Genomic DNA, 27649 nt, shown 5'->3' with positions numbered 1-27649 from the left:
TGATAATTTAAAAAAAAATAAAGAATTATTAATTTTTTCATAAAAAATGCTAAAGTAACATTAAAATCTTCATCTCACATCGTTGACATGGATGTATGTATGAAACCATAGATGTTTTCCATCGAGAAACAAGTGATAAGCATCTATGGTTATGGGTGCACCTCCTTAAGAATCGATGTAAATTTTAATATATGTTACTCTTATTTTATAATAAACTAAGACTGACCCTTTTTTGGTAATCTTCCATTGTTTGTATTGCTCTCTTTCCCATCTCCTATCACATCTAAAGTTATTTTTAATTTGATTTCATCAAACAGCTTCTCAATTGTAAAAAAGCACTTCCAAAATGTTGTCGCCAAACCATCAATTTGAGTCGTCTTATAGAAGTGATTCAAGAACACTACTAGAGCCGATATGTCTTCTTCATGAAAAACCTTCTTTACCAACAAGTTTAAATTGCTTAGACATTGTTCAATCCCAAAGACGAGCTTACCTCAGCATTCATCGCTTCTTTAGAGCAATGACTTCTAACCACTTCAAGAAGTCCGCCTGAGGATTGTGGAACACGGCGTCATATGCTATAATTTTAAAAATAGATGTGTGAAATCAAATCTAGAATTGACGAACTCCACACTTCTTGATACAGACTGTCGACTACAATGGTCAACCAATGGTACATGGGCAGATCTGACCAGCCCCACCTCATGCCCGACAATTCAATAGGATGCGGCCATCGATCAACACTAATCAATATTTTGCAGTCAGAAAAAATACGAGCAAACAAGATTTAAAATCTCATCTCGAGAAAATGTTTCAACCGAGATAATCCAAATCAAACTTGATTGATCTTAGGTGAGTCCCAAATATCTGATACTTCTCCTTTACTCTTAGCAAACTAGAAAATTAAGAATTTGTTAAAAATTAAACAGTACCTTAAAACTATAGTCCTAAGGTTTCATGGGTTTGAATGAGATAAAGGAATTGTACTAACTGCTGCTCTTCTTACACTGGTATTTCTTGTTGGCCAAGGTGGTGGAGGTTTCCACTGCAGAAGCCGATGACTTGTTTTGATCTTCGAAACTTTGGACCGGGTCTGTAAACGATCTTGTACAAGGCCACCTATGAGAAGATATCAATTATGGGGTTTATTTGTATGAAAAATGTTTTACTTGGAGGAACATTGTGTAGAAAACGGGATCAAGAATGCAAACCTGCTTGACTTTATTATCTCGTTCTCGATTGTTGTTTCATTCTCAAATATGTTGCCTGTAACCATGTCAATATAGAAACATTATCAGGAAAACAATAATGTTAAAATGAAAATACAATTAAACAATAAAAGTAATTAAAATGATTGGTTCTATAAATGCTAGTAAGTATCTTGCAAAAGAGGGGGAGGGGGGGGGGGGTTTGAGTCTGTGGGTGTCAGAATTTGACGTGTCCAACACAAGTACTTCACCCGTTTTAGTAAGTATCTATCATAATCTGTAGCCTCAATATCACAACTTTTTTGTGCCAAAAGAACCTTCGAATCTTGCAGAAATTGTGTCCCATTGAGGGGGGAAAAGGCCATAGAAGATGAATATTTGTTCGTAAATGGGTGTACTCGCTAGAGATCAGTTAAATATTCTCCCTTAAAAGGCTGAAGGCATTTCAGGTAGAAAATGAGTTTACTTATAGCAGTTGACTGCTAAAAACTTTTCCTAATGTCAAAGATCACTTCTGTTTGAGTTCCATTTCCAATTGTTGCTACAAGGAATTGACCATTCCATCAACTTGATGTGAAAAACTCACATTTGCACGCTGGTTTATTGATTTACACAGATATGCAAAATTTTCTATCAGGATTTGCATTGTTCAGAGGGAGGAAAGGTGAGAAGACTGAGGCGATCTATGGTCTAACCAATCTATAAAAGCATGCCTCCAAAACTTCACCATGATTATTAACTATTGATATAACTAAATTAGGGAGAACACAAGAAAAAGAAAAGGGAAATAAATAAATAGTAATATATACAGTTCAAATCTCACTAGCTTTACCATGATGGTAGACATTACATTTCAAAGTACATTATCAAAGTAATCCAATGAGGTAAACTCAATTTCTGGCAAGATACTAAAAGGTGAGAGTTAAATGAAATGTTCCATGAAGCTTAGTCAATTCCTAAGCAGGAAAGAAACGAACTTCCAAAACAATCCTAGTCTCTAGAGTCGAGGAAAGATCGGTTGGTATGAAATTTTCCAAAAAAAGTATAAACTATTTGATGATCACCAGATCTTATTTACAGTTGTAGTTGAAATCTGTAGTGGAATAGAAGAAGAGAGAAATAGAGGAAGGAAGAGAAAAAGATTAGGCAGAAAGACACCAGATTAGTGTTAATCAACCCCTCTCTCACTATTTATATAAACTTTTCCATAATTACAATATACTCCACATACTAATTATTTTGTTTGAACTCCTCTAACATAAACATATTACATAACTTAGTTAATTCTACACTCCCCCTCAAGTGGGGCAAAGATATCAATCATGCCCAACTTGCCAAGAAAATCATTTAGCTTCTTCTTTGGAACCCCTTTAGCCAATACATCCGTCAGTTGATCCTCTGACTTCACATATGAGAGGCATACGACTTTAAACTCCACTTTTTCTCAAATAAAGTATTTGTCAATCTCAATATGCTTTATAAGGTCATGTTGGATCGGGTTAAAGGCTACACTGATGACTACTTTGTTATCACAGTAAAGTCTCGCAAGTTTCGCTGCCTTATGACCAAGTTCACATAACAAAATTCAAAGCCAAAGGATCTCTATTGTACCCCATGCCATGGCTCGATATCTTCCTCAACACTAGACAAAGCAACCACAATCTATTTCTTGCTTCTCCAAGTAACTAGATTACCTTCAACAAATGTCCAATACCTAGACGTAGATCAATGATCATCTTTAGCCCTAGCCCAATCTACATCTGTAAATGCTTTTATTCTGAAATGACCATAATTAGCATTTAAATTCTCTTTCCAAGGGCAACTTTTGATACTTAAGAACTCTTTCTGTTGCTTCAAAATGAAGAATCCTTGGGGTATGCATATACTAACTAATAGTATTAACCACATGTTATATCCAGTTTGATCAATTACAATTACAGGAGACAGCCCACCAGTCTCTGAAACTTCCCAACATCTGCTAAAAGTTCCCCCTTTTTGTTATCAAGCTTCTGATTGGGATCCATTTGAGCATATTTGCAAGTTTGACATCATGTTTTCAAGTATCACAAAGTAAGTACAATACAAACTGCATCGAAAAAATATTTGGCTTTTGAAAAAAAAAAAAAAAATGAACGACCGTAAGATGAGCCAGGTTAATAAAGTGAACCAAAGGAGTTCAACACCATTCATTTTGTACCTCGCCTTTTCTACTATGATTTCCACAGTTCTATTAGATAGGAACAAATTTGATAAATACTGATAACTCTGGATTGCAGTTCTCTCTCCATCTCGAGAATATTGTTTTTCTGTTTGTGGGAAAGAAAATCGATAGGTACTTGCCCTGATTCCACCCACCGATCATCCCCTCGGGAACGGGAATCGAACCTGCATCGTTAGCTTGGAAAGCTAGAGGTTATAGTCGACTTGCATTGGGAAATAAATATGCCATTCTTGGTCAGAGCCACTTCAATGCCAATGAAATATGTTAGATCTCCTAGGTCCATAATTTCAAATTTAGAGGCTAAGAACTTCAACTTATGTATTTCTTGAGGGCAGTTTCCTGTCACCACAATATCAACATAAATGATGAATTCATTCACTCTTTTCACAAAGAGATTGTGATCTACATAACTCTAATTGTACCCCACTTGCTTCACTACTTTACTTAACCTATTAAATCATGCCCGAGGAGAATGTTTACACCCATAAATTGATATTTTCAATCTACATACCCTTCATTCACTTTCAGGGGTCCGAAACCCTGGAGGAGATGCATATCCACTTCTTTTTCTAGTTCTCCTTTTAAGAAAGTGTGTTCAAATTTAACTGATGTAAAAGCCAAGATAAATTTGTAGGTAAGGATAACAACACCCTAATAGTCTTCATCTTGGCTACTGGAGCAAATGTTTATGTTAATTAATACCTTGGGTTTGGATATACCCTTTAGCTACAAGCCTTGCCTTATACCTTTCTACTATCCCATAAGCTCTGAGCTTTATAATAAATACAACTGTAGCCCATAGGTTATTTTCCTTATGGCAAAGCTACCGTCTCTCATGTATTATTCTTCAATAGATCGAGTTCGAAAAGTATGATTGTCTCTATTCCAAACGCTAGAGCATAAGGAGATTCCTTGGTGTAGTTTTGTATGCCCATAGAACTATCGGGAGTTCAACGAACGAATTTCCTTTTGCATCACCAAGTCAATTCTTGAGGTGGTTGATTAGAGTCTTATTGGTAGCTTACACTTGCCTATTCCCTTGAGGGTTCCAGAGAGTTAAGAAAAACTGACGAATCCCCAAACTTCTACAGAAGTCAAGAACCATCTGTCCTTTGAACTACTTTCCGTTATTTGTGATGATGACCTTTGACACTCCAAATTGTGTTAGGATATTATTCCAAATAAAATTTCTCACCTCGGACTCCTGAATATGCGCCAACAGTTCTGCTTCCACTAACTTTGTGAAATAGTTTGTTGCCACCAGAAGAAAACGTTTCTTTCTTGGTGCCATAGGTAGTGGTTCCACTATATCCAAACCCCATTAAGCAAAAGGCCATGGACTCTTTAGTGGCCGCAACTCTTCAGTTGGCTGGTGAATGGTTGTAACATGTCACTAACATTGATCGCATCGTCTTACATACTGTAAGGCATCCCTCTAGATGAAGGGGCAAAAGTACCCCTGAGCCTGAGTCATGGCTTTATGAGCAAGCAACCATTCACCCAAGAGGTTGCCCCATTCTCCTTCGTGAATCTCCTCGAGGAATCTTTCTACTTCTTGTTCTCTTAGATATCACAAATAAGGTCCTCCGAATGACTTTTCATACAAGTCACCATTGACTAGGGTGTAGCAACTTGCCTTGTATTTTATCTTTCTTGCATTTTCTTTATCCTCTAGTAAGGTTCCATCCATGAGGAAGGCCTTTAAAGGATCCATCCAACTTGAGTTGGCTGCTTGAGGCAATCCTACGGTGGCTACCTATTTTCGAGAGATGCCTAGACTTTCTTAATATTGAAACTTGATGTCCCTTGAAGAGTCTATCTCCAAGATCGATGCAACACATGCTAAAGAGTCAGCATATTGATTTTTCCAATCTAGGCACTTGGAAAACTTCCACTTGCCCAATCTTCTTTATCCACCTCCTGATGAGGTTTAAGTATGTAGTCATTCGCTCATTTTTGGCTTCATAAGTTTTGTTGATGTGTGTGACTACCGATTGAGAGTCAATGTAAACCACCAAGTGTCAAATTCAGATGGGAAACCATCTCCAATACTAAGATGACAAATTCATACTCGGCCTCATTGTTAGAGGCCTTGAATACAAATCGGATTGCCTTCTCTAATTTTAAATTTTTGGGGGTAATTATCACAACTCCTACCCTTGAGCCCTTTTCATTTGATGCTCCATCTACCAACAATCTCCACTTAGTCTTGGTTAACTAGGGTTCTTGGGTTTCTTCTTCATCTTGTAGTAAGTTGGTTTCTGCTTACTCTTCTAAGTTGAGACTTTCTACAGGGAAGTCTGCAAGAAACTCGACTACTGTTTGTCCCTTCATCACAACTCTTGGGACAAATGAAATCTCAAATTCACTGAGTTCAATGACCCACTTCACCATTTGGCCCGAAAGGTAGGACTTACTCAATACCGCCTTGAATGGGTATTCCGTTAAGAACTTAATTGAATGTACTTGAAAATATGACCTTACCTTCCTTGTTGTGTATACTAAAGATAATGCCACCTACTCTAACCTTGTGTATCTTCTCTCTGCATCGACCAATGTCTCGTTGGTGAAGTATGCCGGCTTTTCCGCTTCTTCATCTATCCTAACAAGGATAGAATTGACTGTGGCTACTGATGATGCTAGATAAAGTTGCAACTTCTCTCCTAGCTATGACTTCGAAGTATTGGAGGTTGTCTAAGAGAGGTCGGCATTGATCCAAGGTTCTGGTAATGAAACGATTTAATGCCGCAATCCGCCCAATCAGGCACTGGAGTTCTTTGTCTTTGGAGAAGACATGTCTATCGAGGCTCTAATCTGATATGGGTTGGCTTCAATTCCTCGCTTTGTCATTAGATACTCGAGAAACTTTCTTGAAGAAACTGCAAAGGCATATTTTGCCGGATTGAGCTTTCATCCGATACTTGTTAGGTAAAAACAAGGTAAAGCTCCAAAAAATCTCTTACAGTGTCTAAGCAAGCTCCTTATAAAGCTCCAAGGATCAACTAATTCCTGCTCTTTTTCTCACTCAAGCATACATGCATCTCTGCAAATACTATTAGTTTTATTTCCTCCCCTTCCTCTTGGATCATTGACTCAAAAGCCTTTAATCACATGACTAGTACGTCTTCCCTATTTTCCTCTTATCAGTTATTGTTAGGTAAAGACAAGGTAAAAATAGTAGATAAAAGGGATAACAAAATTGATAACTCTTTCTATTTATCATATGTGCTTCATGTTCCTAACATGTCCATTAATCTTCTTTCTGTGTGTAATCTCACAAAATCTTTACATTGTTCAATCACATTCTTAAATGATCATTGGGTATTTCAAGACTTTATTTCAAGGAGGATGATTGGTAGGTATCGCGAAGCGAATGGTCTCTATGTTTTGGATTCATCTTCAACACCATCAACAGCTCTTCAGTTAGTTAATCAGAGTAGTTTGAGTCATTCTTATTAGTAAAAAAAATTGTGGCATGCTTGCTTGGGTCCTATAAAAGTTTTGTTTCCTTCATTATTCAAGTCGGTGTATGTTTCTAGTCTTCAATGTCAGGTCTGTCAATTGGCCAAGTATTGTAGAACTTTTTATCCAAGTAATAAACGATCTATTTCAAGTTTTACACTTGCGCACACTGATGTATGGGGACCGACTTCTATTACAGCTGATAGGAGATATATATACGTCATTTCTCTATCTATTTTCTCTCTTCTTTTTCCATTCTTCCATAGATTTGTTATACAACTTCATATTAAATGGGGGGATTTGGTGGAGAGAAAAGAGCTCAAATCTTCTTGCATGTTTTTGTTTCATTATGTTGGGCCTTGTCAAACTAAGCTAGAATGATTTCTAAGCTTATCAATTATTTTCTAGATACCCGAATTTTTACTAGTCATGCTTAGGTAGCTCAAGTGTTCCCTTCCGACAAATGGTAAAGAAATGTTTGAGCTTCTTGTTGTAAGTTGATTTGGTATTCGCTCATGAACTTGACTTTGATTACTTTCCTGATCAGACACATTTCTTATCCTAGGCTAATGAGATATTCGAGCTCCCAATCTTAACCAATCTAAAGATGAAACTCAAATTCATGCCCTTTTTCACTTTATCCTTTCGCGAGTTCTATTAAGCACTTTCCCCTCAGTGGATCAGATATGAGTGTGCTCTATTGTTCTCAATTTGAAAGTCGGACCGAGCTATGTTGCCCTAATGCTCCTTGGTCAGCTGAGATTGGTATCCTTAGATGATGACCAACGTCAAGGCTATCTACTTTCTTTTTCTGGCTGTGCTAGGACTAGGCTCATGTAACTATTGACAATCCCGAGGACAAGTCTCACAATCCTAGGTGGGGACAAAAGTGGTATCCACAAGTGCTACCTAACGAAAACACTCCATAAGTGATAAGGTCCCATAAAGTCTATTATGAGACCATAATTGCACAGAAATTATCCACATTTGATTGATACTTTATCCCAAATAAACACAAATTGCATAAATTTGCCAAAATCAATGAGCTAATAGAATTTCTTACTATTTGCGAGTAAAAAGGACAAATTTGGAGACAAAGAATATTGAACATATTTTTTTTACAACACTCAAACCAAAATGGAGCATCCAACCAAAGTTCAAGACCCAACTCTGCCACATCACCGCGTCGCAATGATCTCGAGGAGTTGTACCTCGAGATTCGAGCTGAACATTCCAGACTCTTTGGCCGTTGCAATAGTGAGTCTTTCTCGAATCAATAAAGGAAAATTCAACCCAATAAACCGAAAGAAATCTTATAAATTAAGAAGTTGTCTCAAAGGAAGAGGTCCCTCTTCTTCTTCCTACTTTTATTCTACATTTTCTAATTTTAATTTAGATAAAGAGAAAATTCTTGTAAGTGAAAGCTAGAAGAATCCTCTCTTTACCTTTCTTCTTTTAATTTTCTCTTGTAGCACCATTGTAGTTAATTATATTTTCAAGTCTGGAATCAAATTGCAACACAAATTGTCTCATTCTCTTCTCCACCATATTTTCTCTATTTTACTATTGATGCACGTTATTCCTCACAATGATCAGCTAGACTCTCCATAGAGAGGTCAATATTGCCGGAGCGAGTCTATCTTGATTTTGTTTAAGCAATTCTATTATACCTGTTTTAATAGTGCTTGTGTAAAGTCCATTAAGTATGGATTATCTGATTTATATAAATTGTCCTCACTTTGATGATTCATGCTTAGATGAGATCAAGTTTAATCATGTTTAGTGAAATTTGAGATAGAAATCTGATAATACCACATTGATTTAATATTCACCTATACTTTAGATTCATCTATAAGACTTAACTGAATTATCCTCCAATCCACGAACAAGAATTTGTTGTGTAGATTGAGACCAAATTAGAATTGTTTAGATTTCTAAGATAGCTTGCGACGGTTGATTTGATCTTTCTCTACTCTTTACATTGCTTTAATTTCAATTCTTGTTTTAATTTCATTCTACTTCTTAGCTACAATTTCTCTACTCTGTTTTTAATTTGTTTTTAAATGTATTTTGGTTTTAGTGGGACAACGGTTTGATTCATTTTCATTTCGAAAAGAACTCGAGAGAGATTCAAAACAGAACTGAATCTTATTTGCTTGAAACAGAAGCTAAACGAACAAAACCAGATATCAAAATATTTTCATTACAATACTTGATACATCAAAAAATTGTTCTAAAAAGAATTTTTCATTTTAGCCAAAATTTTACCGCTCAACGGTAGCCCTTTGGTGCTCAACGGTGACGTGGCAACATTTGCCTCTGAATATTGGGGAGCAAACTTCTAACATCATGGACATTGTAATGGGAATATTTGTTTTTTTATTAGCATTCTGACTTGGATAATCTTGTTATTTTCAGGTGAAGGACTCGACGAAAGGCGACTCGAGGAATTTTTATCCATCGACTCAGTTCCCTTGCCAAGAAGACAGCAACTTGTCAATTTTCCCTTCATTTTATTTTTCCTAAAAAACATCTTGTATTAAGAACTCAAAATTATAATAATTTTTAATTAGATCCGAGTGGACGGAAAACAGTGGGACGAAACTATCTCGATCCCTCGGGTTCGTACACCGAAATTGGAATCGATGGCCCGAGTCGACTTAGATTGTTCATCCCCCGTCTAGAATGGGAAAAATATTCGCACCACCCACGCAACTCTCGTCAGTGGGTTTCTGTGTTGATTTTGGATGATTTAATTGTACACCTCGATTTGCACATAGTAATAAAGGCACCCTTATGAGGATAGCACCAAAAGATAAGAATTGGATTTCATCACCAATATCTTGCCCTTTTAGGAAATTGAATTCATAGCCAAAAGTTTATTAAAATTGGTTAGACTCGACTCTAGGCCCCACCGAGCTCATTAAGCAAAGCTAATCTAAGTTGCATAAATTGCACTTCTTAGTCGAAAACAGTGTCTAGGTGAGATCCTGCCCCGATGTACCTCGTGTGCTAGAGGGATAGAAAATGTATATTCTAAACGAGAGGTGACTTAAGAGTGCCTTTGCTGAGCATCGTGCGCCACCTCTCAACCAGGGATTAAACTGGCGGTTTTCAATTTCAGAGATTTGGGTTGGAGGCTCAGATTATCACTTTGACACAGTTAAAAGCTGTTTAGTCATAGGAACCCAGTGATCCCGTGTGAATTCATCTCTCTTGTGTGCAATTCTATAGTGTATGTTAGGTAGGAGATCCCAAAAAAATCTGATTGAAACATTTGATCCGAAAATCACAAGATCTCATCCACTACCTAGAATTAGAAGAGAAATCAACGTCGTACCCACCCCGTAAGTCCTAGAAATGGACCAACATCAAATCCCACCTCATCATATTCATGAGGATCAGTGGACTCTCAATGAGTTGTTCGCCCCTATCACAGCCAATCCTCCTTCTTGCATCGTTTTACTAGCCACGAATGTGGCACAATTTGAAATAAAGGCAGCCACCATCACCATGCTCCCCAAATTTCACGGTTTCAAGAGTGAACAACCTTACAACCATCTAAATAAATTCTTGACCTCGTGTCAAACATTCAAAAAAAGTCACCTCGACGAAGAGAATGTCAAGCTTAGGTTGTTCCCTCTCTCTCTCGAAGATTATGCTGCAGCATGGTTAAATTCCTTGGCTTCTAACTTTATCACCATGTGGGATGAGTTATCAAGAAAATTCATGGCCAAATTCTTTCCGATGGCAAAGACGGAACAATTCAAAAATGTCATTAGGAACTTCAAGGGAAGACCTGATGAAGAATTCTCCCAAACTTGAGAAAGGTTTAATGACCTTCTTGTCAAATGTCCACATCATAGGATAAATAAAACCCAATTAGTCGACTTCTTTTATCACGGTCTTCCAATAGCTCAACATATCCTTATCAAGTCTATGCATTAAGAAAAATTCATGAATCAAGCTTACGAGTTCCTAGTAGAACTGGCTGAGAATGCTCGAAATTGGAGCATTAACTTGGGAGATTTTTATAGAAGAGACTTGGGAACCAAGAAACCAGGTATGTATGAGATTAAATCTGACCCCGACCTCAAGAATGTCATGACAAGCCTAGTTAGCAGTATGCAAAGTCTGAATAAAAAGTTCGACGCTTTCAGTGTCAAAACCAATCTCCAAAAAGCCACCCCAATTTTGCAAGTTGCAATAAAAACATCTTCATCATGTCTGCTCTGTGAGAGCTCCAATCATTCCATCGAGAATTGTCCCACCTTGCCACTAGTAAAGGCCGAGCAAGCCAATGTTATCAGAACTTACAGCACGTATAGGAAACCCACTCCTAATTCGTAGTCAAACGTACCATCCCGATAATAGGTTCCACCCTAATTTTTCTTATCGACAAAATGAACTTATTCAACCAGGAGGTCCTCCGAGCTTCCAAAAAAATTACAACCGCCAGTCTCATGCCAATGCGAACCTATCTTTGGTTCCACAACCATCCTACTCTTCACCTCAAAATTCTGATCAACGGACAATCGTTGTCAACCCCATAACCAACTATTCCCCCCTATTGTGCAAACGAACTCGTCATTAGAATCAATGATGGCAGAGTTGTTAAAGCAACAACAAATCCAAACCACCAGAACCAGTCTTAGATCAATCAAGTTAATGGGCAAGCAATTAACAAACTTGAGATTCAATTGGGTCAACTAGCTTCTTCTCTCAGGAAGAGAAAAAAATGGTAATTTCCAAGCCAAACAGTGCCCAATCCAGGAAAAATTGTCCCAAGAAGATAGTATGCAATAACAAGTCAGGCAGGTCCCTCTAATAATTATGTTCAAGCTATCCACACCTTACGATCCAATAAATTAGTGGATAATAAAGCGGAAATGCCTAAGGAAGTTCTAACAAAAGGACAACTTCCAATGCACCTTTTACAAACAAAGAGGACCAGTCCAAAGAAACACCTCCACCAGTCGAAACTCGAATAACCATTCCCAAAGCTCCATTTCCGCATAGACTCATAGACAACAAAAAAGGGAAACAATTGGAAGGGATTTTAGAAGTTTTCAAAAATGTTCAGATCAACATCCCTTTCCTTGACGCAATCCATCAGATTCCCTCTTACGCCAAATTTCTCAAAGATCCTACTACCATGAAACAAAGAACTCATGTGCCAAGAGAAGCTGTAATGACAGCCAGTCTTCCTATCTAATTCAGCAGACAATCGTTCCTAAATTAAAAGACCCTGGTTGTCCTACAATTTTCGTGCACATCGAAGACACGATGATCGAGAAATGTCTACTAGATCTCGGGTTTAGTGTTAATCTTCTTCCTTTTTTTGTCTACCAGCAAGTAGGTTTGGGAGAACTCAAACCTACGGACATCACTTTAAGTTTAGCAAACAGATTAATGAAGATTCCTAAGGGAATAGTGGAAGATGTGATCATCAAAGTAAAAGATTTTTCAATTTGTTCAAGTAGCAAATTGCAGATGTAAAATGGACAAATAATAAAAACTTTGGTGAGCAAGGTTCGTTCTACGAATAATAGTCGATTCGGATCTTCTTTCGAATTGAAATCAAAACAGATTTAAAAACAGAGTAAAGAAATTGCAGCTAAGAAGTATAATGAAATTAAAACAAGAATTGAAATTAAAACAATGTAAAGAGCAGAGAAAGATCAAATCAATTGTAGAAGCTATTTTAGAAATCTAAACAATTATAATTCAGTCTCAATCCACACAACTAACTCTTGTTTGTAAATAGGAGGATAATTCAGTTAAATCTTGTAGATGAATCCAAAGTATAAGTGAATATTGAATCAAGGTGGTATTATCGGATTTCTATCTCAAATTGTCACTAAGCATGATTAAACTTGATCTCATCTAAGCATGAATCATCAAAGTGAGGACAATCAATACAAATTAGATAATCCATACTTAATAATCTTCACACAAGTACAATTAAAACAAGTATAATAAAATTGCTTAAACAAGATCAAGATAAACTCGTTCCAGCACCATTGACCTCTCTATAGAGAGTCTAGCCGATCATTGCGAGGAATAAATTGCAACAATAATAAAATAGAGAAAGTATGAGGGAGAGAGAACAAGACAATTTGTGTTGCAATTTGATTCCAGTGTTGAAAATATGATCAACTACAAGAGAAAGTTTAAAGAAGAAAGTAAAAGAGAAGATTCTTCTAGCTCTCACTTACAAGAATTCTCTCTCTATCTAAACTAACATTAGAAAATGCAGAATAAAATTAGGAAGAAAAAGGACCCCTTCTTTTGGGACAACCCCTCAATTTATAAGATTTCTATCTGGTTATTGGGTCGAATTTTCCTTTAATTGATTTGAGCAAGACCCAATATTGCAACAGCCAAAGAGTCTGAAATGTTCAATTCGAATCTTGAAGTACAACTCCTTGAGATCACTGCGGCGCACCACAAGAATGCCACGACGCGGTGACATAGCAGAGTTGGGTCTTGAACTTTGGTTGGACGCTCCATTTTGGCTTGAGTGTTGTAACAAAAATTATTTCAACATTCTTTATCTCCAAATTTGTCATTTTTACCTACACAAATAGTAAGAAATTCTATTAGCTCATTAATTTTGACAAATTTGTAATATTTGTATTTATTTGAGACAAAGTATCAATCAAATGTGGATAATTTATGCACAATTATGGTTTCATAATAGACTTTATGGGACCTTATCACACCCCCAAACCTCGATTTTTCTAGTCCGGAGCAAAAATTAAATTTAAACACCTATTTCGTAAGGTTCTCAACTGCATTTAGCATATGAAGTAAGCCCTTAAACCCCTAAGTTACCCCTAGTGGACGAATTTGACTGGTGAGGGTTTGCAGATAATATACCCACAAAATTCAAACATTTTTAAGATATCAACTTCAAAATCATTTTATATACTGTAATTTTAATAATTTTTAGAAACCAGTCAAAGGTTTATGTGAGCAAAGTTCTTTTTATTCTTCACTTTCATAAAATATCTTTAGCGTGCGCAAAAAATTTTCTGATTGTAAAAATAAATTTTTCAGAACAACGTTTCCCTTCTTAATTGCTAAGATGGTTGAGTTTACCGAAACTCTAAATTGAAACTAAGCCTCCTGTCTGGGATTGTGAGAGGGTGTGGATGTTCACTTTAATACCTCTAAGGGACTTTATCTATGATATTCCAACTTACGTTTTTATCATTGATGACTTTCACCCTACTGCACTATTTGGTCTCATTGAATTCTTTTTATTTTTGCAGTTCTTAGCCAACTTTGACATATTTCTTATATTTTTCTACTTCTTATTTTTTGTCTTTTTCATATTTCACAATTTTCTGGTGTTCTTTTTCAAAAAGCAAATAACCCTTTTCAAGATACCCAATCTAATCCTATGATTGTTGTCCAAGTCGTGTTATCCACAATTCTATTTTTCTTTTACCAACCAACCAAAGGACAAGGAGGTCAAAGTTTAGTAATTTTAAGCTTTCCCTATCATTCTAGACAGCGAAAAAGACAATTCTTGTTCTAAAATAAATTTTGCACTACAATCAGAGATGACGTGAATATTTTTTTTTAAATATCATGTTTTGTTGAGGAATAAGAACTTGTAAATAGAAATTGGACATGAGCATGATTTTAAAAATTATTAAGATAATAGTACATATAAAGATTTTTGACGAAGATATTCTAGAAATGTACAGATATCAAGAATTAAATAAGCTAACCCATACCCCCAAACCTAAAGAAAACATTGTCCTCAATAAATAAAGAGTAGGAGAGAGAAAGATAGGTTAGAGCACACCTGAATCGGATGTCATTAATTCGCAAAACTTTTGATCCAACCAAATTAAATATTCCGAACAGGTTGTAAAATGCTAAAGCATATCAAGTATAGTTCAAACAAAATAAAAGATAACACAAAAATTAACCTATAATGCTAAAATCGAAACACCATGAAAACATCACCCAAAACATCATGACAACAAAAAAAACCTAGCAACCAACAATCCTTATGTGACTTCGAACCGGAGGCAGCTCTAGCGCAAGCACGTGCACGCTTCTCCTCTTGGTAGGCCAAGAGTTGACGTTGTTGCTCAATGATGATCTGTTGACCATCCTTAATTTCTTTGTAGTGCTCGTTGACTTTCTTCAATCCTTTGAAGACTTTGGACAAGACAGTGCGATGTCCCTTCTGAGGGACTTGTGCAAACCAAGAGTCATCATCGAAATCTGGGCTCAGAATGCACTCCTCTTCCGTTGCGAGCTCCTCGAACTCTTCCCCTTTGCGCACATAGACATGGGGACTATCATGCTCCTCTCTCTGAAGAAGTTTCGGCCCCCAAAGACCTTGAACACAAGTCTTGAAAGCACGGCCACTCTTAAAATCCTGCAAGCGTATGAGACGGCCCTAGGGTGCTAAATCGACAAAGGGAACTCATAAACAATGCTGGAGGATGCGAAACTCCTCGTGTTATCATTAGTGAGGGAGGAAAACATTCTACATAGGGCAGAAAGTGTTACTTTACAACTCTCGCCTTCATCTCTCCCTGGGAAATTGAAGTCTCGATAGACAGGACCTTTTGTGGTCCACAACATCCACCCTCATGGAAACATCAACGTTCTCAATCCAGCAAATGGTAACATTTTCCAGGTTAATGGCCAACGACTTAAATCATTTCATCATTTCCCAACTTCTCAAGAGAGACTCATTTTTAAGCAATCCTGTGTACCAAGATTAGATTCAAATTTCATGTCTGGCTAAAAACAATAAACTTAGCGCTACTTCGGGAGGCAACCCTTGATTTTTGTAAATATTCTTCGTAAGCCACATAAGACTTTTCTTTCACTCCCTTTTTCACTTGTGAGGTTTTTAAAAGGGATTAAAATTTTACATATTCTTGCAAGAAATTTTTCCAGAAAAATTATTTTCTTTTTAGAAATTTTCCAGAAAATTTTATTTTCTAGGGATTTTCCATAAAGGAAAATTTGGACCTTTTCAAAAACCTAAAACCTTATTCTCTATCCATCTCTTTCTGTTCTTTCCTACCAAGCCACCAAAAATCTTGCCTCCATTTTTACATTTTCATACCCCACCATCAATCAAAATCATCAAGCATTTTTCCAACCAACCCACAACCACCACCATCTCACCACTACACCGCCAAAATCTCAACCCGCACCGCAATCATCTTGAGCCTGATCGTACTCAAATTTTTGGAGCACACTCCCTTGATTTTTCTCGTTGTTTTGATGGCACCAAAAATCCTATCAATTTTTCCTGAGGTAGCATTTTTCGAGGCCTTTGAATCGAATCAAGGCACGTGGTTCGACGAGGAAATTGTTGAGCAAAGTTGACGTTCCCTCATATATAAGGGTAGTGCACAATATGTCGAGGAGCCCGTTCGTGCCTTCTACCGATCCTTTGTCTCCACCAATCCTTCAATCCCTTCCATTACCATCCACTTCAATGGGATTCGCTTCACCATTGATGGTTCCGATATCGAAGCCATTTTGAAGATCCCATTAGTTGAATCTGGTACTTGCACCCCCCCCCCCATTTTGCTTTCGACCACTACGTTACTCATTTGGGCCTTCTTGCCCAAAATATTCGAATCAAAGATGGTAGTCTCAAATCGAGTAGCTTGTTTGAGAACCAGTACTTGTGTTAGTGTTGGATTGCCAACAACATCTTCGACACCCAAAATACCACTCTCATGTACAACAAAAACTTGTACCTCCTCTCCTCCATTCAGATGCGTGATCGCACTTTTTGCATGTCTCGCTTTATTCTCGATGCTCTCACCGACACCCTGACTAACCAAAATCGGACCTTAATTCTTCCCTACTTAGTCTGCCGCATCCTCCAGCATTTAGGAGTTCCCCTTACTATTTAGCACCTCAAGGCCGCCTCATATGCTTGCAAGATTTTAAGAGCAGTCGTGCTTTCAAGACTTGTGTTCAAGGTCTTTAGGGGCCGGAACTTCTTGAGAGAGATGAGCATAATAGTCCCCATGGCTATGGGTGCGTAAGCGAAGAGTTCGAGAAGCCTGCAACGAAAGAGGAGCGCACTCCGAGCCCGGATTTCGATGATGATTTTTAGCTTGCACAGGTCCCTTAGAAGGGACATCGCACTGCCTTCTCCAAAATCTTCAAAAGATTGAAGAAAGTCAACGAGCGCTACAAAGAAATTAAGGATGGTCAATGGACCATCATTGAGCAACAACATCAACTCTTAGTTTACCAATAGGATAAGCGTGCACGTGCACGTTAGGACTGCCCCCGATTCGGAGTCAGATTAGGATTGTTTGTTGCTAGGTTTTTTTGTTATTAGGATGTTTTGGGTGATGTTTTCATGATGTTTCGACTTTAGTGTCATAGATTAATTTTCGTGTTATTTTTTATTTTGCTTAAACTATACTTAATATGCTTTAGCATTTTACAACCTGTTCGGAATATTCAATTTGGTTGTATTAAAAATTTTGCGAATTAATGACATCCAATTTAGGTGTGCTGAACCCATCTTTTTATCTCCTACTCTTTATTTATTGAGAACAATGTTTTTTTTTTGGTTTGGGGGTATTGGTTAACTCATTTAATTCTTAATATCTGTACATTTCTAGAATATCTTCGTCAAAATCTTTATAAGTACTGTTATCTTTAGAATTTTTTAAACCAAGCTCATGTCCAATTTGTATTTACAAGTTTTTATTCCTCAACAAAACAGGATATTTTGAAAAAAAAAAATTCACACCACCTCTAATTGTAGTGTAAATTTATTTTGGAACAAGAGTTACCTTTTTCGCTGTTTAAAATGATAGGGAAAACGTAAAACTACTAAACTTTGACCTCCATGTCCTTTGGTTGGCTGGTATAAAAAAAATAGAACTGTGGATAATACGACATGGACAACAACCATAAGATTAGACTGAGTATCCTGAAAAGGGTTACCTGTTTTTTGAAAAAGAACACCAGAAAATGGTGAAATATGAAAAAGACGAAAAATAAGAAGCAGAAAAATGTGAGAAATATGTCGAAGTTGGCTAAGAACTGCAAAAATAAAGAGTCCAATGAGACCAAATAGTGCAGTAGGATAAAAGCCATCAATGGTAAAAACATGAGTAAGATGGAATATCACAGATAAAGTCCCTTATAGGTATTAAAGTGAACATCCACCCCTCTCAAAATCCCAGAAAGGAGGCTCAGTTTTAAGTTAGAATTTAGGTAAACTCAACCATCTTAGCAATTAAAAAGGAAAACCTTGTTCCGAAAAATTTATTTTTACAATCAGAAAAATTTGTACGCACACTAAAGATATTTCTAAAAGTAAGGAACTTTGATAAAATAGACCTTTGACTGGCTTTTGAAAATTATTAAAATTACAGTACATATAATGATTTTGAAGTTGATATCTTAAAAATGTTTGAATTTTGTGAGTATATTCTCTACAAACCCTCACGAGTCAAACTCGTCCATTAGGGGTAACCTAGGGGTTTAAGGGCTTACTGCATATGCTAAATGCAATCGGGAACCTCATGAAAGAGGTGTTGTTTAAACTTAATTTTTGCTCAGGACTAGAAAAATCAAGGTTTGGGGGTGTGATAAGGTCCCATAAAGTCTATTATGGGACCATAATTGCCCAGAAATTATCCACATTTGATTGATACTTTGTCCCAAATAAACACAAATTATACAAATTTGCCAAAATCAATGAACTAATAGAATTTCTTACTATTTGCAGGTAAAAATGACAAATTTAGAGATAAAGAATATTGAAATAATTTTTCTTACAACACTTAAGCAAAAATGGAGCATCCAACCAAAGTTCAAGACCCAACTCTGCCACGTCACCGCGTCGTAGCATGCTTATGGTGCGCTGCAATGATCTCGAGGAGTTGTACCTCGAGATTCGAGCTGAACATTCCAGGTTCTTTGGCCGTTGCAATATTGAGTCTTTCTCGAATCAAGAAATGAAAATTCAACCCAATAATCCGAAATAAATCTTATAAATTAAGGGGTTGTCCCAAAGGAAGGAATCCTTTTTCTTCTTTCTAATTTTATTCTGCATTTTCTAATTTTAATTTAGATAAAGAGAGAATTCTTGTAAGTGAAAGCTAAAAGAATCTTCTCTTCACCTTTCTTCTTTAAACTTCGTCTTGTAGCACCATTGTAGTTAACCATATTTTCAAGTCTGGAATCAAATTGCAACACAAATTGTCTCATTCTCTTCTCCACCACGCTTTCTCTATTTTACTATTGCTGCAATTTATTCCTCGCAATAATCGGCTAGACTCTCCATAGAGAGGTCAATGGTGCCGGAGCGAGTCTATCTTAATCTTGTTTAAGCAATTCTATTATACCTGTTTTAATTGTGCTTGTGTGAAGACTATTAAGTATGGATTATCTGATTTGTATTGATTGTCCTCACTTTGATGATTCATGCTTAGATGAGATCAAGCTTAATCACGCTTAGTGACAATTTGAGATAGAAATCTGATAATACCACATTGATTCAATATTCACCTATACTTTAAATTCATCTACAAGACTTAACTGAATTATCCTTCAATCCACAAACAAGAGTTTGTTGTGTGGATTGAGACCGAATTAAAATTGTTTAGATTTCTAAGATAGCTTGCTACGGTTGATTTGATTTTTCTCTACTCTTTACATTGCTTTAATTTCAATTCCTGTTTTAATTTCATTCTACTTCTTAGCTGCAATTTTTCTACTCGGTTTTTAATTTGTTTTTAAATTTGTTTTGCTTTCAATTTGGAAAAAGATACGAATCAACTAATCGACTATTGTCCCTGTGAAATGAACTTTGCTCACCAAAGATTTTATTATTTGTCCATTTTACATCTGCAATTTGCTACTCAAACAATAAGGGAGAGGAAATAAAAATCTAACACCACAGAACAACTTCTTTGAATGTAATCTTGTTAGGCAGCCATATGTACATCCTTCCAAACATTTTTTTATCTAAGATCAACTACCGATGCAAATGTGTTGCCATGCCCACTAGGACACAACATCAAAGCATATTGGGCAAGGGAAAGTCACTCCTTGGATCAACATTTTTCTGATTAGATGATAAATAAACCGAAAAATCTGAACGTGCCACTTTGGCTAAGTGGTAAAATCTGATTTTATGACAGACCTGAGATCAAAACCCTACATTTAAACATATTCAATCAAATAAAGCAACAAATCCATCAAAGGCCTCATCCATTGATTACACAACCTTTACTCATCCATTACTTTTTTTTAAATACCAAAAATAAAGAAAAATTAATCAGTACAAAAATATTTTTACTGACAACATATATCATGGACAATCCAGACTTGTGTTGCAAGTAATATTTTTGTAAGACAAAAGAAAACATAAAAATTAAATTATTGACAATGGTACAAGTGTATAACAAGATTCATGAGGATATTTTTTTCTGGTATCAAACATAAAAGCCAAAGAAATCATCATTATTATATGCTAATAGATGTATAAACCGCATGTCTAGCCATTGTATGACAACTCAATATAACAGCTTACCTCCATATAAGTTCTTCTTGGAGAAGTATTTAGCATTTAGACGACGGACATAGTCAGCTTCATATTTGTCATACTTGTCATTGTATTCTTTAGTCTCCAAATCCCTAAATAAAATGAAACATGTGGTGTCATCTCATCTTTAGTCTGAATGAAGTACTTGAAATGAATCACAGTGAGTTAGCACTTGATAATGATATTAAATAGTTAAAAAAGCACTTACTTTTACTATGGCTGAAAATGCAGTACAAAAAAAAGAGTCAAGCAAGTGGATACAGCATAAAAACGGTTAAATATATTTCAGTATATAAGGATGCCGAGTTTTCCATCAGAACAAAATGTAAGTTAAACTCTTGAGTATCCCAACCAAATGAAAAGAATATTTTTATTGGATGGCTTTAAGATTGGCAATGCTTTATGGAGCTGGACACTGGAAAACAAGAAACAAGTTGATAGATTGACCATAACGAAGATGAAAATGCTAAGATAGATGAATGGGAAGATTAACAAAGACAGTTATAGGAATGCTTCGTGAAAATTTAGGAGCAGCCCCAGTAGGCAAAATAAGGAAAGCTCAATTGAGATGGTATTTTTATCAAGCGTAATGAAGATCAATAACCACCCCAGTTACAAGGAACATGCAAGTCGAAAGAACTAAAAATGAGAAGACAAAAAGAATGTGGTTTGAGGTAGTGAGAGAAGATATGGACAATTGAATTAACGAAAGACACAGCTTTGGACAGGAATTGAATGGAGGAATGGGATACCTTCAGCCTTCCCCAAACTTTTGGGATAAGGCTTTGATGATGATGAGTTTTTCCACTGAAATGCATCACACCCTTATATTGCAATTCCAAATTACGGATTTAATAATCATTACCGAAAAAATTATGCATGAGCAAGAAAACCTCTTTTGAAAAAAGAAAAAAAAAAAAAAGAACATTTTAATTATAAAAGAGGAGCATCAAAAGGAAATTTAATTTAGAACATCAAAATTATGATTGTACCTATCCATGAGGTCATCCCTTGAGCTTCCAACTTCAAACTGTTTCACATCAGTAACTATAGCTTCCCTATAAATGATATGCATTGTTAGTGTGAAATATTGAATAAGATGATTTAAATGCCTTCAACTATCTTCCCATTCATAAATATTTTATCTATACATTTGGTAATTCAATGTTAACATCTATATCATGATCATGCCATGATTTGAAAAAAAATTCATAATAAGATTATCAAGCTACCATATTATTTTAATTCAATAAATTTACAACCTCAATAATCACAACATAATCAAATAATCAATATTGTTCAAATATCTCATCAATGGTTGAAATAATATTTTATTTACAAACATGTAATGTAAACAATGACAGATGTTGAGATTAGTATCACAACTTTATAATAAGGTTCTTGTAAATTTCAAAAATCAGAAATTTTATTAATTAGTCAAAAAAAAAAACTTTCAATTCAAATATCTCCTAGAAAATGACATTATTTGGTTCTGGTTCCTTCACAAAAGTTGTAGAGCTCTTCATTCTCTTTTGCATAGAGCATAATTTCACCTCGATCCGAAATCTAAGTAAAAAAGTTAAGCTCATTTAACGAACGTTGCATAGAGCCTTGTTTCAGATACGGGAAAATCCAAACTTTTTCTTAAGGTTTTCTACATTATTACTATTATTTTTTTTTAAACAAAACAATATGAATGCAATACGATCAAGTAATTGTATCATCATCAATCATCTATTCACAAAATCAAAGCATGAAAATACATGATTTTCATAAAAATTACTTATCTATTTAAGGATTGTTTCAGATACGGGAAAATCCAAACTTTTTCTTAAGGTTTTCTACATTATTACTATTATTTTTTTTTAAACAAAACAATATGAATGCAATACGATCAAGTAATTGTATCATCATTAATCATCTATTCACAAAATCAAAGCATGAAAATACATGATTTTCATAAAAATTACTTATCTATTTAAGGATTAGAACCACTCACTTCTTTTCGATAATTTTTTCTTTGGAAAATGTTTTTTTCTTCATTCCCCTTCCTCTAGTCATTTTCTTCTTCATCATCCTTCGAAAATTTCAACAAAAATGGAATTTAAGGTATAGAGAATAGAACAAGAGAGAAGAAAGGATGCTAGGGTTTCTTGGTGATAAAGATATTAGGGTTTCATATAGATAAGATTTATGGGGACTCCAATCAATAAATATTTTGGTCAGGGGGTTTTTAAAAATTTTACAAGATTTTATCCATGATTCATATGATCCCTCATTTCCACCTAGGTTTTCTCCAAAACTTTCTTTCTCCTTTGCCAAATGCCAACTTCATTTATTCCAACAAATTGGATGGAAACGAGCCAAGATATCCTCATAAAGATCTCCTAAATAATTATATAATTAAAAATATACCATGTTTGTGTCCAAAAAAATTTGATATGGTTTACTAAAAATAATTTGAAATCCAAATAAAACAATACCCTTTTCAGATCTAGGTATTTACACTCCATTGCCTCTAACTTAATAAACTTTTTCAAAAGACTCTTTTAACCCTAACAAAATATTAAATACATAAAATAAGAGAAATTATTAAAAAAAGGATTATGTTATTAATTAATTACAACAAAAGTAATAATTTTTTGAAAACTGCAAAATCCAATTTAACACACTGGACCTATCCAGCGTTTTACACTTTCCTACGTATTTTTTGGACATGGTAGAAACTTTCCTTACTAACTTGGTAAGATTTCAAATCTTACTAAAGGTTGTTGAACCTCAAATGGAATACAAAATTGGCAATCCAACACCACAACCCTTTATATTTGATGGCAAAACTCATATCCAAATAAAGAAATTCAAAAAAAAAAAAAAAAAAATAGGCGTCATCCAAGGTTTTGAAAATGAACGGCTAATGAACTCCCGAGTTTAACAGTAAAAATAACCTTTTTTAAGTTTTTCCCCTTTAAAGTGCATAGATTTTTGTCCTATACATCCTTGTGGCATCAGATCATGTTTTTGTAGGCCACAAGGTGAACTCAACTACCTTTAGTAAGATTTTAAGGCTAGCCTTACCCTTTTTAGTACTCAAACCTAAAATGTTGAAAGGTCCACCAGTTTGAAAAAATATTAGACTTTTCAAATCGCTGGATTGTTCAGCGTGTTAAATCGCTTTTAGTAATTCCTTAAAAAAAATAAAAATTAATAATTAACTAAAATATTAACTCTTTTTTAGTAATTTCCCCTAAAATTTATCTTCTATAGATGATTTATTACAAAATCCATGGGCTTTGGGCCTTTAAAAACTATTAACCATGTAATTTTGTTGACTTTGGATTCATAAAAAAACTAGGTTATTATAGAAAGGCTAAAAATTAGTGGGTGGAGATTATTAAAAATATATATATAAAAACACATACCATATTGAAGATATGGCTTTGGATTGAGTTGGATGGCAAATAGGATTCACGTTTCTAAACCAAATAACTTAGGAACAAGTGGTAGAAAATGATGATGCTGAAGAATTTCATGGATCAAAGAAGTTCTCTAAAAGTTCTAATTCACTTTCTCAATAGCCAAAATTTAAAAATAAAAATAACCTTTTTTTAAGTTTTTTTTCCCCTTTAAAGTGCATAGATTTTTGTCCTCTACATCCATGTGGCATTGGATCATGTTTTTGTATGCCACAAGGTGAACTCAACTACCCTTCGTGAAATTTGAAATCTTACTAGGTTAGTAAGGCTAGACTTACCCTTTTTACTTACTACTCAAACCTAAAACGTTGGACATTCCATCAATTTGAAAAAACATTGAACCGTTCATCATGTTAAATCATTTTTAGTAATTTCTAAAAATTTATTTTTCTTTTAATAATTTATAAAAATATTAACTCCTTTTTAGCAAATTTTCCTAAAAATAATCGTCTATAGATCATTTACCAGTAAAAATTCATGGATTTTGGGTCTTTAAAAACTATTAACCATGTAATCTTATTGACTTTGGGTTCTTAAAAAACTAGGTCATTATAGAAAGGCTAAAAATTAGTAGGAGACAGTAAAAATACAACATGAAGATGCCTGGATTGAGTTGGATAGCAAATAGTATTCATGTTTCTGAACCAAATAGTTTAGAAAATGATGATGATGAAGAATTTTATGGATCAAAGAAGTTCTCTAGAAGTTCCAATCCACTTTCTCAATAGCCAAAATTTAACAGTAAAAATATTATTTTTCAAGTATTTTCCCCTTTAAATTTCATAGATTTTTGTCCTCTAAATCCATGTGGCATTGGATCATTTTTTGTATGCCACAAGGTGAACTCAACTACCCTTAATAAGATTTGAAATCTTACTAAGTAAGGCCAGCCTTACTCTTTTTAGTACTCAAACCTAAAATGTGGGACAATCCAGCGATTTGAAAAAACGTTGGATTGTTCAGCGTATTAAAACTATTTTAGTAATTTCTAAAAATTATCATTCTTTTAATAATTAATTAAAATATTAAATATTTTTTAGTAATTTTCCTTAAAACTAATCTTCTATAGATCATTTACTACAAAAATTCATAGGCTCTAGACTTTTAAAAACTATTAATCACATAATCTTGTTGACTTTGGGCTCATTAAAAGACTAGGTTATTATAGAAAGGCTAAAAATTAATGGGTGGAGGCAGTAAAAAAAAAGTCATGAAGATGCAGACCATATTGAAGATAAATGGCTTTAGATTGAGTTGGATAGCAAATAGGATTCATGTTTCTAAACCAAATACTTTAGGGACAAGTGGTAGAAAATGATGATGATGATGATTGATGAAGAATTTCAAGTTCCGATCCATTTGCTCGATAGCCTAACAACCTCACAACCTCCCCCCCCCCCCCCCCTCCTTTTCCTGTCATCATAACCATGCATGCCTTGACCTAAAGAGAAAGTTACTTTTCTTGGGTATCGACTGAGTTCATTTTAGATGCACATTACCTGTATTCATTGCCCATGCAAATCCTAATCTCACAAAAATAATCTCTTTTCTGATAAGTACAAGCAATATTATGGCTCCATACAAAAATTAAGTAAAAAAATAGTAATTTTGCTCACTTGATATTACCCGATTAAATTCATTACACTACCAAGATTTTAACATGCACTAAGTGCTAATGCAATCTTCGACATTTCTCAAAATTCAGACCACAAAATTTCTCAACAGAAGAGGATTTACAAACTGTCTTACCTTGATTTCAAAATTCAACAAACCAACCAAATAGTTGGATCTAATATAAAAAAAACTCATATCTCAAAACACAGTAACAACAAACCCTTTTAACCAATTTAACCAAAAATAATAAATAACTTACTGAAAGCTCTCCGATTTGTCGGGCTTTGTTTCAGGGATGTCTGCAGTTGCAGGGTCGTGGGTTGCAGTGACCTTGCAGATTATAGAGAAACAGATAGAGATAGTAATTAGTTTAAGTTAGCGGGAATTAAGTAGAGAGAAAGAAAGAGAGGGTATACCTGCTGTGTCTGTGTAGAGTAAGGGTTTGGCTGTGTTGATGTGTTGGGAGAATTACAGAGAGGGGTTTGGGCAGATGGAGATGGAATTGAGGAAGGAAGAAGAGCCATTTTCAAATCTTGAGCCTAGATAAACAAAGAAGAGCCCTGCAGTTTGTACTGACGTCGTTGAATGAATATAAAGTGGGTAAAAGAGAACATGTAAAAGAATAGAAAATCGGTTTTAAGTTCATGAAGAAGCCTATACTCATACCCATTTAAGGGTTCACAGAGAAAATGAAATCTTTCATACCCATACTCATTTTTTAGGGATCACATAGAAGATAGAACCCATCAAACTTACTATCGATCGACAATTTTAGCCTTAATGGAGACAATCTAGGGGAACCCTAATGGAGATGATTTATCCGAAAAATGAGATTAGAAAGGAATTTCAATTGTAGTTGATGAGATCTCGAAACCCTAATTTCGAAAATCGATCGCCGTGAGAAGCCATGGTCATAGAGCTCCATGACAGAGAGTGAATAGGAGGAAGAAGAACATAAGTACCTGAAGTTCCGGCGAAGAGAACAACAAATGGAGAGAGTGAGAGAGGAGAACTCAATCGTAAAACATTTCTGTACTCATTTAGTGTGTACCGCCCACTTAAAAAAGGTGTAACCAGGCACAGGAGATTCGTAAATACGCGTAAAATTTTATCTTTCCACTGTTTTGCGGAAGTTTTCTTGTCATACCAAGTATGATCTTTCAATAATATTATTGAAAAAATAGATTAAAAAAAAAAGATAATAAAATTAGAGAAATATTATTGAAAAAATGAAAGATGAGAAGATAAAAGATAATAAAATAAAAAAGCTTGAAGAGAAAAGTTGGCACTGTGGAGTGTAAACCCCACTCCACTGTATACCATGATTTTAAATCTCATCCGAGACTACCCGAGTAATCTCGGTCTCGTACTCTCGTTCAACAACAATACAACTATACAAAATGTCTTAACATTCACATTGTCTCGTGAAATAAACAAGATGTCTCGGATGATATTTTAAAAATCTCGACCAAGTTAGTAAAACTCGATCGAGTCAATCGAGTTCGTATAGATTTTGATTAAAATAATTTAATTATTTATTGTATAGATACAACCTGATTTTATGACTAAACATCTTTTAATATACCTATTTATTAAAAATCATCATTATTTTAATTTAAATATATATAAATCAATCAGTATCAACCAAGTTAAAAGGTTTGTCTCGTTCAAAACAAGTCGATCTGTCGAAGAAAACTTTGTTGGTCTTCCCATGGACAAGACGAGATGTCAAACCGAGTTTTGAAACCATGTTATGAACTGTTGTATTTTATTATGTAGATGTATGTTATTCAAATTAGTATCTTGTCTCAACATGGCAAACCAAGTTGAGTTGTTTAAATTGTCTTGTCTCTAGGTCAAACCTTTAAATGCAATTTAAATAAAAATACATATTTATATTTTTAAATAATTAGTTTTACATTAAGTTAGATTAACACACCCTGTTATTTTATATTGATGATACATATTTAAATTTTATTAAAAATTAATAGTTTAGATGAAAAAATCAAAACCAATAAACTCCACGAAGTTTTCATAAATAAAGTTGACTCTATTTTCAAAATATGGAGGCAACGAGTTGGGATATTGTCTGTGT

At 35.0% G+C, this 27649-nt stretch overlaps 1 protein-coding gene across 6 annotated transcripts; it reads right to left on the bottom strand.

The window, feature by feature from the left end:
* Positions 1 to 809: 809 nt before the first annotated feature.
* LOC147401420 (uncharacterized) lies at positions 810 to 26673 on the bottom strand. Of its 6 annotated transcripts, none has more exons than XM_086442726.1 (8): positions 26517 to 26673; positions 25971 to 26114; positions 25814 to 25884; positions 22467 to 22544; positions 21460 to 21525; positions 20456 to 20559; positions 1212 to 1266; positions 810 to 1119 (listed from the first exon to the last, which is right to left on the bottom strand). In XM_086442726.1, the coding sequence occupies exons 2-8, from the start codon at positions 26076 to 26078 to the stop codon at positions 987 to 989; spliced, it is 615 nt and encodes a 204-aa protein (XP_086298852.1). In that variant the 5' UTR covers positions 26079 to 26114; positions 26517 to 26673; the 3' UTR covers positions 810 to 986. The 6 variants fall into 6 exon arrangements, with proteins under 6 accessions (XP_086298852.1, XP_086298853.1, XP_086298855.1 ...); XM_086442727.1 differs by having other exon boundaries at positions 25971 to 26126; positions 26517 to 26649; XM_086442729.1 differs by having other exon boundaries at positions 25971 to 26093; positions 26517 to 26646.
* Between the last annotated feature and the right edge of the window lie 976 nt (positions 26674 to 27649).

The sequence above is a fragment of the Akebia trifoliata genome, chromosome 5, assembly GCF_017979445.1.
Source record: "Akebia trifoliata isolate Shusen 1 chromosome 5, ASM1797944v1, whole genome shotgun sequence".
NCBI classification, from domain to species: Eukaryota; Viridiplantae; Streptophyta; class Magnoliopsida; order Ranunculales; family Lardizabalaceae; genus Akebia; species Akebia trifoliata.
Note: the sequence above shows the minus strand (reverse complement) of the source record. Positions and strands in the feature narration are given on the sequence as shown.